Source organism: Hermetia illucens, chromosome 2, assembly GCF_905115235.1.
Source record: "Hermetia illucens chromosome 2, iHerIll2.2.curated.20191125, whole genome shotgun sequence".
In the NCBI taxonomy this organism is placed as follows: Eukaryota; Metazoa; Arthropoda; class Insecta; order Diptera; family Stratiomyidae; genus Hermetia; species Hermetia illucens.
Window position 1 is genome coordinate 53,019,883 of NC_051850.1, and position 14,560 is coordinate 53,034,442.

The 14,560-nt window shown below is 41.4% G+C and overlaps 1 protein-coding gene across 1 annotated transcript; it reads left to right on the top strand.

Moving 5' to 3' along the window:
- Positions 1–1,018: 1,018 nt before the first annotated feature.
- LOC119648428 (ATP synthase subunit beta, mitochondrial) lies at positions 1,019–13,027 on the top strand. The gene is made up of 8 exons (XM_038050182.1): positions 1,019–1,061; positions 1,115–1,189; positions 1,226–1,252; positions 6,514–6,692; positions 6,754–7,131; positions 7,189–7,642; positions 7,759–8,045; positions 12,559–13,027. Exons 1-8 carry the CDS (start codon positions 1,019–1,021, stop codon positions 12,925–12,927), a joined length of 1,812 nt encoding a protein of 603 aa, XP_037906110.1. The 3' UTR covers positions 12,928–13,027.
- Positions 13,028–14,560: the final 1,533 nt, after the last annotated feature.

Genomic DNA, 14,560 nt, shown 5'->3' on the forward strand with positions numbered 1-14,560 from the left:
AGGGGAGACCTGTGAAGTGACTGTTCTCTCCGTTGTCGTGATTTCTCGTACAAAAGCTCGAGGATTGTCGCTGAATACTGAATACTGACTTCTTTGAAGAGGGCTCTCTTTGAAGACTTCCGCGATACTGTAGAGGTAGTTTCTGGTATAACTTCGTTTAAATGCTGAAATACTTCATCGATGAGAGATTTGCTTTTTAGTCGAACGAGTATTTTTCTTAATTTCCTTTTTGAATGTTCGCCAATTTATAGATTTGATCTGGATCTGTTTAGTGGATCTGCAGTACAACAGCAGATTATTATGTACCGAAAGAGGAAAATGCCCTTCAAATCCTTGTCATAGCTTGTCGTGACTCCCCAAAATGGGCATTGCATAATATTTTGGTAAATTTGGTCCTTCTGGACCAATTGATACTGTTATTGAGACACAGGCTCTGGTGTCATGCTCCATTGATATCCTAGAAGGCCAAGGAATTTTGGCCGCTCAGATTAATATCAAAGCTCATTGCCTACTACTTTTTTTATAGAGAATCAATAAATAAATTCAACATTTAGCATAAATTGGGATGAGAACAAGTTGAAATATTGAAAAAAGGTCACAAACTATCACCCTTGCATTCCCACCTTCTGTCCCGTAATGGAAAAATTGTAATTATCTTTCACGAGGTGGAAAAAAACAAGTACCTTATATTTAATTAATTATCGAAGGGTTCGCTACAAAATTGTTTCAAACTTTTTAAAGACAACGTCGCGAATACATATTATTATTGAACTCTGTCAATAGAGACTGAGCATTTTTGCCTAGCGTAAATGATCTTAAACTTCTTCATAAAATATATAAGTTTAGTAAATATATTTAAGTACAAAAAATATCTATGGAGGTTGTTAGTGTTTACATCACTACGCGAAAGTGAAATTTCCACTGTCATTTGAAACCAATTGTTTGACTCCCAAGATCAAGAGTGCCTTGATATGCCTAGATGTTCATACCTCAAGAAAGGACAATCAAATCGATAAAAATGTTTGCTTTTAGAGTATCTCGAGTGTTATTCTATGGACCAAGTAAGAGGACATTAGTGATCAAATGTCAGTAATTTAATTGTTCGTTATTTCAGCTGGCCCTCGTAAATACTTAGCCCTCAAACATTTTTTTAATCAACCCCAATTGCAGCGCTGCATTTCATCGACAGGTTTTCCGTTTTATGAGATCAAAGATTTGAAAACAGGTGTCAAAAAGGATTCAAATCGAATTGGTAAGCTGAATCCTGCGACATCTGTTTTTTTGCTCCATACCTAGCTAAAATTTTATTTAGTATAGAAGGTGAAAAATCGTGACGGGAAATAAGTTCTTTTTTATTTCTCAATAACTTTTCAGTGGAAAGCAAGTTCAATTGTGATGGTAATTTCTCAATATCTAAATGCATGAACAGCCCCGAAGTATCGTGAACTTAAAAGTAGAAATTGAACGGTCCACTAAAGCTCTGTAATGTAAAATTTATTAATTGTGATCTTTATAACCTTGTGTCTCCTTAATGTTGTCCATGGAAGCATAATTTTATATTTCCCAGTGCGAAGTTGCCTTAAGTTTCTCGTCTAACAATTTGATAGGTTCCAAAGCATTCAATAAATTGAGCCCACATTATTAGTCGTAAATATTATATATTAAATTCAAGGAAGGGAAAATTCAAAAAACCCTACTTGTAATAAGTTATCAACTCTTCCTCTTTAACTAGATAATCGCAAAAAGCAATAAAACAGCCAATTAAGCAAATATATATACATACTGTGCCAAAGACGGTCTCAGGCCCCTTTGAGAAAGGAAGAGAGACAAGCCCACTATAGTTTGAATGGATATGTAACATTCAGGCGATTCACAAAATAGGTGAGGTAGGTCAGGATGAAAAATTCATTTGTAGTAGAACAACGAAGACTAGCAGTCTGTGGATTTGGAAATTTCAATTGCTACGAAAACATTATTTATATCGCGGATAAGGACGGAGCTTTCAGCAACGACCTTCGACTATCAAATCAGAAGAGAGTTGGTTTTAGAAATGTACATACGCTCTTCGATAACGGTATAGAATACTCCCAACATGCCCGCTTTCTCCAACTAGAGCGTGAGCTCCAGACTGGACAATCTGGGGTTAAGGGAGGTTAGATATTGGAACTATGGAGAACATTTCTCTTCTTTTTACGACCCTTTGCTACTGTACTCCGGAAAGTCGGGCGGAAGTAAACAAGTCTGCCGACTTTAAGGAGTGTCTTTATTACTTAGGAACCGATTTCGGGGAGGATACTGACTGCGAAATATCGGTCCAGAATGAGGAACGCATCTTTTGAGATCTCTGATTCAAAAGAGAAGGTGGCTTTCTATGGGAAATTGAATATAGTCCTGGAGGTGCCATTGTGATTATAACGGGTGATTTGGTTTGACAACACCTTACTCAAACGTGTGATGGAGAGATACGGTATTGGCGACTGTAACGATAATGATTGGAGGTTTGTGAATCTTTGCACTTCTTATCGCCTCTTCATTGGTAGAACATTATTCGAGCCTAGAGTTTGCCATAATAACAATTGAGTTTTTGACCACTGTGCGATCAGAAACAGATTTAAGAATTTTCTGGATAGGTGCTGAAATCGGCCTCGAAAGGAATTATTATTCAATGGCCGCTTACTGTTGCGTCCGGAATTTCTAACAGGGTTGGAGTGCTAAGATCCCACAAGTTCCTTATATCATAAAGCTGATGCTCAACAATGGCAGAGCTATTTTGCTGATCCGATGGCAGATTCCTTGAACAATCCTCCTGAGAATATTAGCATGCAATACGCATAGAATTGAAGGCTTTATTGGTTACTGTGAGTGGTGGCGAGCGTAACGCGTTCGATCCACAATGCCGTGCGAAATTCCGAACCACACGCGTCATCGTTCGCGTTTATCTGAAATGCCCCTCAGCTCCCCCACAATTTCCTTAGACGCCTGCACACCTCCTGTACTCTTCTGCGCCAAGTGGCCTTGGGGTGGCACATTTATCGGCCATCTTAGGAGAGTGAATTCCACTGCATGGCGTAATCAGCAATGCAATTGTCGCCCCTACTTAATGTGTAACATATTCCTTCTACCTTCGCCTTTCAATCACAGTGCGTACGAGTGGCAGGCCTGTGCGCCCACCAAGTTCTTCGTTTGCTATAGTATCAGATCAGCGTACTCCGATTACACGATGCCTACGAACGAAGGTTTACGGTTTTTGAGTAACATTAGGAGTCACTTTCCATGTACTACTCCCATATAGCAATACAGAAATAACACTAGCAGCACAGGGTAGTCTTAACGTGATCTTGGTGTTCAGATAACTGCATTTTCGCAGCTACGCTTGTTAAATATGTAAATTGATCAACGCATTCGATGTTCTGCCCATTAATGCACATAGGCAGAGTGCGATGACCGATCAGACTGAGAACTTTGGTCTTGTTTGTGTTTATTCTTACTCTAACTCTACCTGCCTCTCTTTCCAACTGCAGAGCCATTGGGCCATTGAAGTGTTTGAGGAAAGATGTCATGGTCCATTGAACTTCCCCACGTTCTCGGGGGGTCAGCTCGTCTTGATCATTATCATAAACGGCGCAACAACCGGTATCCGGTCTAGGCCTGCCTTAATAAGGAACTTCAGATATCCCGGTTTTATGCCGAGGTCCACTAATTCGATATCCCTAAAAGCTGTGTGGTGACCTGACCTACGCCATCGCTCCATCTCAGGCAAGGTCTGCCTCGTGTTCTTTTTCTACCATAGATATTGCCCTTATAAACTTTCCGGGCTGGATCATCCTCATCCATTAAGTAACTCGCTCACCGTAATCTATTGAGCCGGATTTCATCCACAACCGGACGATCATGGTATCGCTCATAGATTTCGTCGTTATGTAGACTACGGAATCGTCCATCCTCATGTAGGGAACCAAAAATTCTTCAGAGGATTCTTCTCTCGAAGGCGGCTAAGAGCTCGTAATTTAATTTGCTAAGAACCCAAGTCTCCGAACAATAAATGAGGACTGGCAAGATCATTGTCTTGTACAGTAAGGCAGCATAAAGAGCGACATCGATAATAAGAGGGAATAATATCGGTGACAAAATGCAACCCCGGCTATGGCTTTTACCTCGGTGCACCACGTGGCATTTTGCGCCATCATATGTCACTGTGATAATAGCTATTTGTTTCACTAGAATGCCCCTCCTACGTAGAGTACACCAAATGCATTCCCTGTTCACGCTATCGAAAGATTTCTCCAAATCGATGAAGAGCAGGTGATCTAAATTCTGCGCATTGTTCCAAAATAATCCGTAAGGTTTTGATGTGGTCAATGCAGGAGGATCCGGAGCGAAAACCAGAGAGCAGCCTGCCCTCTGTCCTTGATCGACAGAAATACTCTTTGATGCGTTTCAGGATTATTTTAACTATTATCTTTACGACGGCAGGGAGCGCGCAAATATTTCTCCAATTCTCACATCCAAAACGTGTGCCCATTTGACAAGTAGAAGTAGCAAATTTGCAGTAACTGCACATGCAGTGATAAATAACTCTGTAGAGAGACCGTCGAGCCCAGCGGCTTTCTTGATAGCCGAAATATTTTTTATTCTGGTTGGAGGAACAGTCCGTATCCGCATGTTATGGCGACTATCCATTTCTTTCATAAGAGTCGGAATGACCGAATGTGATACGTTAAGAACCGTTGTGAACTGTTCTTTCTACCTCTTCAGTTGCCCCTTATCGTGGATTAGAAGTCGACCATTAACATTTTTCGCAGGACCATAGATAGAAGTATGATGCGGTATACACTTATGAAATTATTGCGTTCTAAAGCATCTTGCGCTTCTTTGACCGGCGCAGTAACAAATTCCCTTTTGTCCCAGGCTACACAACGCTGAACTTCCGGAGATTTCACATGGTACCGCTACGCCCGCAATCACACGCAGCAAGCCTTCAACCCTTTTCGTTCATCGGTCCGCTCCCACGATTCCGCAGTCAGCCAGATCTTATGAATTCCCGACGAAGCCAGCAACCTGGGTAGCACCCGAGAGGAGAGTATTTTTGATGGTGGTCCAATGCTCATCAATATTCTCAGGCTATCATAGCTCTCTCACTGTCCATTTTGAATTGGTCGCAGTGTTCCAAGTCTACGAGAAAAAGAGGAAGCAACACGCAAGCGAAAGTATGTGACCAATATATGGTGATCCTTTTCGATCAACACCTCTCTTGTTACGCACATCCGGTAGACAACTGATAAATCTATTGATCTCAGTCAGTTTCGTGAATAAGGAGACGGTAATTTGGGCAAAACAGACACCGGGCAATATCATTCATTTTCACACACACCCCGAATTCCTAAGCTAACCTAATTAAATTATCACGTAACAATTAATGTGTTACTTCGTAAAACGAAAGATTTAAATAACAAAAGATACCAAACAACAATAGTTGATTTTGTACTGAAGAAGGGTATCACTGGTGCCCGGGATACGTATCTACTAATGAAAAACGTCCCGTTTCTTAGGAGAAAACTAACTAGTCTATTTTTTATTTTTAACCCTTCAGCATTGATCCCATCAAACCTGCTTTTTATAAATATCTCACGTACTGCACCGAGGCAAAATTTCAGCGGATTTTTTATTTCTCGTTCAATGGCCTTGATATCTCGACCATCCTAATCACGTCGGTTTGGCTCTCACCGAATCATGAGCTGCAATTCTGCGAAGGATTCTTGTCTCGAACGCAGCTAAGAGTTTGCAATTTTTCTTGCTAAGAATCCAAGTCTCCGGGCAATACCATGAGGACCGGAAAGACCATTGTCTTGTACAGTAAGAATTCTGACCCCATGATGAAACGTTTCGAGCGGAACAGTTTTTGTAAGCTTAAAAAGCTCTGTTGACTTCCAAAAACCGTGTGCCGATTTCATCGTTATAGCTGATTTTCGACCCTAGATAGGAGAAATTATCAACGGTGTCAAAGTTGTAGCCTCCATTAATGTGCAGCTCAAGATCTCGCGCCGCCTGCTCGATCTGCATGAAGGTAGATTGTACATCTCGAATTGTTCTTCCTATGATATCAATATCGTCAGTGTAGGTGATTAGTTGGGGGGACTTGATAGGGCAGTGCCCCTCACAATTACAAGAGAATCGCAGATCACCTTTTCGAGGGCCAGCTTAAAGATCATGGGCAACCATGAAGCCGATGAAAAGATAGTGCAACTGGTGGCCATCTTCTAATAGTTTTTCAATCGCTTGCCGCAAAGAGAAAAGCCAAAAGACCAAAAAGCAGTTAATTATTTTTTTGAAAACTAGCATTTGAGATAATACTAATGTTTCAACTAATTCTTGTTTCATGAATTAGCAATCTATGGTTCTTGGCTACATTGAGGTGATTTACACAAACCAGACTTTGAGGGAATAATTAAGCGACGTCAAAGATTTTTGTTCTCGTTGTTTTCTAATGAATTTTACGTGTTGCATTTATTTTAGGTGATTGTCAGTACATCGAATGCACAGCAGAAAGTTCTTACCAAGCTGCTGACAATGAAAATCTTCTATTCGAGGAATCACATGAGGGAAAAAATAAAGGAGAAATTCCCTCTGGCAGTTCCATAAACTCGCATGAAAGTGATGGACAATTTAAAATTCCAGATCCCCTTCAAGGCAAGGTAAGCTCCACAAAAACACTTCCTGCCTCGCTAATTACATGAGAATGGAATATTTTTCTAGATCTATTCAATTATTGGCCCAATAGTTGATGTGTTTTTCGAAAATGAACTTCCTGGAATATTGAATGCGCTGGAAGTCAGTGGAACGCCAACGAGACTGGTTCTAGAAGTTGCACAGCATGTCGGCCCAAATTTAGTGCGAACAGTAGCTATGGATTCCACTGAAGGATTACGGCGTGGGCAGGAGGTCGTTGATTCTGGCTATCCTATTCGAGTACCCGTGGGGACTAGTACATTGGGCCGAATACTCAATGTTGTTGGAGACCCAATTGATGAACGTGGGCCTATTCAATCCGACTACTATTCTTTCATTCACGCCGAGGCTCCTGAACTACTCGATCAAAATGTTGAATTGAATATTCTGGAAACAGGAATAAAGGTTTGATTATTGATTCGGAAATGACGTTTATAGATAATAAAATATATTTGTTTTCAGGTTGTTGACTTACTTGCACCTTATGTGAAAGGTGGGAAAATTGGCTTATTTGGTGGGGCTGGTGTTGGAAAAACAGTTCTCATAATGGAGCTAATTAACAACATCGCCAAAAAGCACGGTGGATATTCTATATTTGTTGGAGCCGGAGAAAGGACTCGTGAAGGAAACGATCTGTATCATGAAATGATCGAATCTAAAGTCATATCACTTGAAGATAATACTTCAAAAGTTGCACTTGTTTATGGACAAATGAACGAGCCACCAGGGGCGAGAGCGCGTGTAGCTTTAACTGGACTCACTCTCGCCGAACATTTTCGAGACTTCGAAGGTCAAGATGTTTTATTATTTATTGACAACATTTTTAGATTCACGCAAGCAGGATCAGAAGTGTCGGCTCTACTTGGCCGTATACCCTCAGCAGTGGGTTACCAACCAACTCTTTCGACTGATATGGGTAAGTTTAACTGAATTCAACGATGTAATGGTTTCTCATAAATATACATATAATGAATTCATAGAATAGATATATTAAAACGCTTCTAATATTCAAAAAATCTCGTTATTCGATAGGTTCGATGCAAGAACGTATTACAAGCACTACAAAAGGTTCAATTACTTCTGTGCAAGCTGTTTACGTTCCTGCTGATGATTTAACTGATCCTGCGCCTGCAGCAACATTTTCCCATTTGGATGCTACTACTGTACTTTCAAGAAGCGTAGCTGAACTTGGTATTTTTCCCGCCGTAGACCCCTTGGACTCAAATTCGAGAATTTTGGATGCAACCGTTGTCGGTGATGATCATTACAACGTAGCAAGGACTGTACAGAAAACACTACAAAGCTATAAATCATTGCAAGTAAGTGCAGACTCACTTTAAGCATTGATCTCGTTTATATATTTAGAATTACTTAAAGAGGTAATGGATGTAAAAATGGATTGATTTCCAATATTTACGATATTAATTGAATTTGTCAGTAATTCGATGTTTCAATAGGACTCTGCTAGTAGTGGTCCTATGTATCTCTAAATTGCTCGTTCATTACCAAACGCCTCCTGTTGGCCGAATTGAAGAAAAGGGAATGACATTTGGATTGACTATAGTTATTTTGGCTACTCCAAATATTCATTATAAAGGGTGTTTGCAGTCGCGTAATTCCAGTCTTTATCCAGGAAACAGGCGACCTTAATTCTATATCAAGGGTGAACTCCTACCGGCTAGGTAAATTTTTTGGGAAGAAACCTGAAGTCGCTTCTTAAACTCTCAGTTTAAGAAAAACTATTATTGACCTCAAGTATCCATAGCGATTGTGCGCGGTTCATATGGAATTGTCCGGCTTTTCGATTATTATTATTATTCTCTTAAGGGAAAGTCGCACCGCGTCCTTAAAGAACTATTGTGCCCCTTTTACTGGTTATAGTCTACCTATTGATCATAGTATCTCAAGCAAGCCTATAACCGTCAGGAACCTTAGTATGTTCCTTACTTCCAGATCTTTCAACTTTGCATCTGGTATTAAGTGTTCTCCCAGATATCTCCACCTACTTTGCACAAGTGCCGGACACTGTCCCAGGACGTGTATAGAGGTTTCGTCACACTCCTCACAAAACCTGCAGGCAGTGTCCGTAGATATCCCTAGCTTCCCTAGATGATAGTTCAGCCGACAGTGACCAGTGAGAATTCCCACTATGATTCGGAGGTTCTTTTTGGTGAGGGTCAAGCAATCCTTTATGCACATGGGTTCGTATCCCCCAGTAAGCATCTTGGACTGCTCCATCCCTGTTAGGCCCGGCCAGTATGGTTCCCTCAACCGTTCCTCTTCATTTCTTAGACCCATAGCCATGAAATCGTTTCCGATTCCACAGAAGGGTTTTGGCCCGTCTAAAGGCGTCTGCTCCCTCCTTGGCTAGTTTGTCCGCTGTCTCGTTGCCTTCCAACCCATCATGGCCTGGAACCCAAAGTATCCAGACCTTGTTGGACGAGCCGAGTGTATTCAGTCTCTCAAAACATTCTCCATATCAGTTTAGAGTTCACCTGGCTGGATCTAAGTGCCTTGATCGCTGCTTGGCTATTGGTGAGAATAGCAATGTTCTGCCCCCTGTAGTTCCTTTAGAGATTAAAGGAGACACATTTGTCTATGGCGTATATTTCCGCCTGGAATATGCTAGTGTACCTGCCTATATTGCCCTGCATGTGTATGTGCAGATGGAGAGGGCTTAATCCCAGAAGGACCTCCAGGGATGCAGTTGGGCATGTCCTCATTGCCCCAATGATACACACGCAAGCCAGTCTTTGGAGCTTGTGTAATTCCCTGCCTTACCGCTCCATAGGTAATCATTGGCCTTACTATTGCAGTATATATGTCCAAAGTAGTATCTTTGGGCTGCAACTCCATTTTTTCCTGCTATGAACCTACAAGTCAGCAGAGCCCTCGTGGTTTTCCGACAAGTGTTTCCGACATATGTCTTCCAGAGTAATTTTTCGTCTAGCGCAATTCCATACTTTACACGATGATACCTTGGTGAAGTTCTCATATACTTTTTTGTTTTAAGAAGGAGCCATTAGATTCACAAAGAATTAATGCAAGTAGGGAAGTGAAAAGACGCAGTAGGGGACAAAACAAATTCTGGCCTCCCCTGTTACTGTTATCTATCTATTTAAGTATTATAGTAGTGGTATTGGTCTTATCAAGTCAATATCAATATGCTTCCCAAAAATGTGTAAATTATACGAGTATGAACGTCATCATCAACGACACAACAACCGGTATCCGATCTAGACCTCCTGCCTCAATAAGGAACCCTAGGCATCACTGTTTTGCGCCTAAGTGTACCAATTCTTGATTATCCTTACCTATACGGATTAATTTTATTCACAACACGTGGTATCATAAATTTCGTCATTATTTAGGAGAGGAGGATGAAATAGGATATTTAGGCTACGGAATCCTCACGTGGGAGGTTAACATTTTTTTCAGAGGATTCTCCTCTCTCTCTTTTCTTGCTAAAAACCTAGGTCTCTGAAGAATACATGAGGACTAGCAAGATTTTTACCGTGTACAGTAAGAGCTTTGACTATGGTGAGACCTTTGTAAGCTCAAAAGTTTGTAAGCTCAAATAGGCTCTGCTCGATCCGCATGAAGGCAACTTGTACATCTTTAGTTGTTTATCCCATGATGTGTCGATATCATTAGTTGGGTGGATTTGAATATCGTTTGAATTAGTATCACAGATCAGCTTTTCTAAGGTCAATTGAAAAAAGGAGGGATAATAGGGCATCCCCTTGTCTTAGACCCTTGTTGATGTGCATTGCTCTCGAGAGTCATCCTGTTGCTTTTATCTGGTGCAAGTGATGGTCATATTCTAACAGTTTTTTCAACGCTAGCCGCAAAGAAATTTACCTGGAGTGAAGTCTCTTTGGTAAGGGCCGATTATATGCTGGGTGTATGGGGCTGTCCGGCCTAGCAAAATAGAGGAGAATATCTTATATTTGCTGCTTAGCAACGTGATATCTGTATAGTTGCTGTACTGGGTGATGTTCCCCTTCAGTTGCTGGGACCTCCAACTCGACGATATTTTGGGTTGTGAAATGATTCATCAAAATACTTAACCCATCTCTCTAATATGCCCATACGGTTTGAAATCAGATTTCCCCCCTTTGTCATGCCAGAATAAGCATCGAGGTGTATAAGGCTTCATTCTGCTGAATTGTGGATAATTGCCGCGCCTAGTGCGTTTGCTTTCTGTACTTTTTGAGTTCACAGGTCTGTTGGTTGTGCCAGGCTTCCACTTTCCGTCTTTGAAGTCGCTTCTCCGTTCGACGGAGTTCGTGGTAAGTCGCTGTGCGTGCCCGCGTTCTTTGAGAATGCAACATTATTCGGTATGCAGCATTCTTTCGTTCCATTGCTAGCTTACAATCATTGTCGAACCAAACGTTTCGAATTTTTTTTACCGTCTGGAGCCACGTATGTTTGTGGCCGTATCAATAATAACGTTTTTCAGGTGGTTGTGAAAATCTTTTATTGATGCTTTACCTCCAGGGTCTCTGTTAGTTGCGGTTATTGCGACATTCATTCCCCCTTATAGGTGTTATGGAGGCCTTTGTTGCGGATGGCTTCGGTATTCTCTCTCACCTTATTGTCAGAAGGGATCCTAGACGGTGTTGTCATTGGAGCTAGCACTCCGAGCTCGAATAACCAGATAGTGATCCGATTCTATATTGGCTCCCCTATATTTGCTGACATTCATCTAGGTTGAGAGTTGCCAGCGCTCAATCAGCACGTGATCAATTTGGTTGAAATTGGTTACGTCTGGACAGACCCATGCATGTCTGTGGACCCTTTTCCGCACAAACCAGATACTACAACCATTTTGTGCGACACTACTATTTGGATAATCCGCAACCCGTTGTCATTGGTAAGTTTGTATAAGCTGTGGGAGTCAGCGTATCGTCTGCATACGGGCTCCACGCCTACTTGGCCATTAAAATCTCGAAGTATGATTTTGATATGATACCTGGGGCAGGCTTCTACTACCTCGTAGAAAGTCCTTCTCCGACTCTGTAGTCAGGTCAGGTTTCGTATTTTAGCTGACTATTCCAAACACATGGTTTACTGGATGGCCACTATGATATATTGTGCAGTGGCTCTTCTCCAGGAAACTGATCCGTGCCCAATGCATCTCTTGTAACGCTTACATCAGCCTTGCATTGAGGCAGGGTATCGACTAGCTGCTCAGCAGCATTCGATCTGTAGAGGGAGCGCACGCTCCATGAGAAAATGGGCAAATCGTTTGTCCGTTTTCGTTGTCGGGTTCATCCTTGTAATATCCATCCAGTCCAAGGCTCCCCTTGTGGCTTCGTAACAAGTTGTTTTCCGTGTGGAGTTGTCAGCCTTACCCAACCCCCAACATGGAGAGCCAGTTGGTTCAACTTGTCCTGTTTTTAGGCATGGGAGACTTTCCCCCATCCTTCTTCGTCTACAGATTTTCATTAAGAAAGAAATTCCCAGCGATCGCGACGGTGAAGACGGAGATAGGATTTAGTAGTAGAGTTACTTGTGTTGGTCCGGTGGGCGTTTCCCAGGTTGTATGCTCCATTGTGGGTACAAATCCACTTTTTCGCCCTGGGATCTATACTACCCAATGACCGCCAATTGGATCATGCATGAAACTTCAAAATAACCAAATTTAAACATGCATCTGCCAATGTCTGCAGTTTTATAAGATATATAACATAAAGCAGAAACTAGCGCAAGGTAGGAGTCAGAATTACATCTATGCTTGGGTAATTTCTAATTGTATTTTCCTATCGTGGGGTTATGAAAAATTTCCTAAACACTTTCATTTGCTTTCATTATTTTCTCCTTTCATAGGATATAATTGCAATTTTGGGCATGGATGAGCTCTCGGAAGAAGACAAGCTTACTGTAGCAAGAGCACGAAAAATCCAAAGATTCTTGTCGCAACCATTTCATGTTGCTGAAGTTTTTACCGGACATAAAGGCGTGTCTGTTGAAATTAAAGATACAATTGATGGCTTCAAAAAGATTCTTAATGGAGATATGGATGATATACCAGAAGTAGCCTTTTACATGGTTGGTACTATCAGTGATGTCATTGAGAAGGCTAAAGTTCTAGTGAAACAAGCTGGACCAATGACCACAACTAAGGCACCGGCCATTAAAATTGAAAATAAAGAAGAAACAAGTACTGAAAACTCTGAAGCAGAAAAAGAAAAATAAAAACCAACGAAAATTACTCTAAACAAAGAAAATGAAGAAGTAAGTCCTGAAACAACTATACCAGAACAGAAAATCAAACCGGTACCAAACAAGGAAACGGGAAGAGAAGACTGAAAATTCATGACAATATTATTTTGACATATAATTAATTCTGTTTACTCGTTTTTCACGAATTAATTTTGTTCTGAAAGTTATTATGTGAATATATGGAAGTGAAAGTCATAATACCAATTTAATGACTCGAGTAGAAAGTTCCAGTTAAACTTTGAGGATCTTAAAATATCTTTGTGGAGATTATTTGATTACTATGTCAATGATATTTCCAGATGTGGGGAAAAGCAAAATAGTTCGAGAACCCAAATCTTACAAAATTTGACCGTAATCAAGTAATCATTATAAGAAAGAGTAGTATCGTTGAAATGAGAAACAATGACGTCTCCAGTTCTCCAGACGCTGTTGGATCAGGTTGCAGCAGTGTGTGGGCTTCTCACTCACTAAAACCACCCTATTTTTTCCTTCCTTCCCCACGGAATCAGCGCAAAGTGTTAGTTCATAGGGATCGCTGCGCGTTAGGTGACCAAACCTTCTGTTTTTGACGCCATCATTGCACGCTCCCTCAGAATCCTCCTTATCACGGAGTACACTGGGCACCAATTTTTCTCTAACTTCAGCATTTTCCCGACAATATTCTACGGGCCTGCCTTTCAGAGGGTCTTCGAAGCCCTTCCTCTCAGAGCAAAATCGCGGACAGTAGGGTATGACATGATCAGGGTTATAAGGGAAACAACAGCATTTAGGGCAGAAAGTAGATTGTTCTTGCCAGGAATTGTATCGAGCGATAGTTTCACCGTGTTGTCTTTGAATCTACTCCCTAACACGGGGAATCAGTGGGTGAGTGCAAATCATCCTCTCGCTGTTGCCACTTTTTTCAGTGACTCCCGACTTGTCACTCTTCGGTATTCGATGTTCTTTTTTATTAGATTTATCTTTCTTTTTCCTCTTCCTTCGGCACGAGTAAGACGAGAATTCGATTGTACACCACGCCTCACAAGAGGGGACTAAATACTAGTCCCTGTACTGCTACTGCGGTGACCAAGCACTCTATAGGTCCCTCAGTCGTATCGTATACAAAAATGCCATTTCAGAGAGGTAACTTTCGATCAACTTAGTCAAATAAATGCAAACACCCGTTGAAACAAGGAGCTTTTTATCCATTAATTAAACGAATTTTGAAGTCCAGTGTCACCATGGTACATGATTTGTTGGAGTAGATCGCCTCGCGAGCTACCTTCAATACTACGCTTAACGAAAAAAAGTCACTCCAGTAGGTCATCCCCATATTCTATGGGAATTGGGCTAAGGATTATCGTAGTTGGTCAAAGTGAATCACGAGGGGAAAGATACCCCAAAGATGGTGAAATTGAACGTGAAGGACCGCCCACAAATACTAAAGTTTCCTGCCGACACGAGCTTGCCGGCCTCTGTGCTAGTCAGGCCTAGGAATGTTGGGGTACTCCTTGGATATTTCTGTCTACAAGGCAAATAGAACGGTGTGGTGATGACTTCCCCGATTGCTTATTCGACTTCGGTGGGAAAACTAGTGTCTGTTCCTTCCACTGAACATGATTCTTCT

Excerpts from the sequence above, each read along its gene's own strand:
- LOC119648428 (XM_038050182.1), top strand. The coding sequence starts at position 1,019 with ATGTTTGCTTTTAGAGTATCTCGAGTGTTATTCTATGGACCAA. Across the intron at positions 1,190-1,225 it reads GCGCTGCATTTCATCGACAG|GTGTCAAAAAGGATTCAAAT; the intron begins GTTTTCCGTTTT and ends ATTTGAAAACAG. Across the intron at positions 7,132-7,188 it reads TTCTGGAAACAGGAATAAAG|GTTGTTGACTTACTTGCACC; the intron begins GTTTGATTATTG and ends ATTTGTTTTCAG.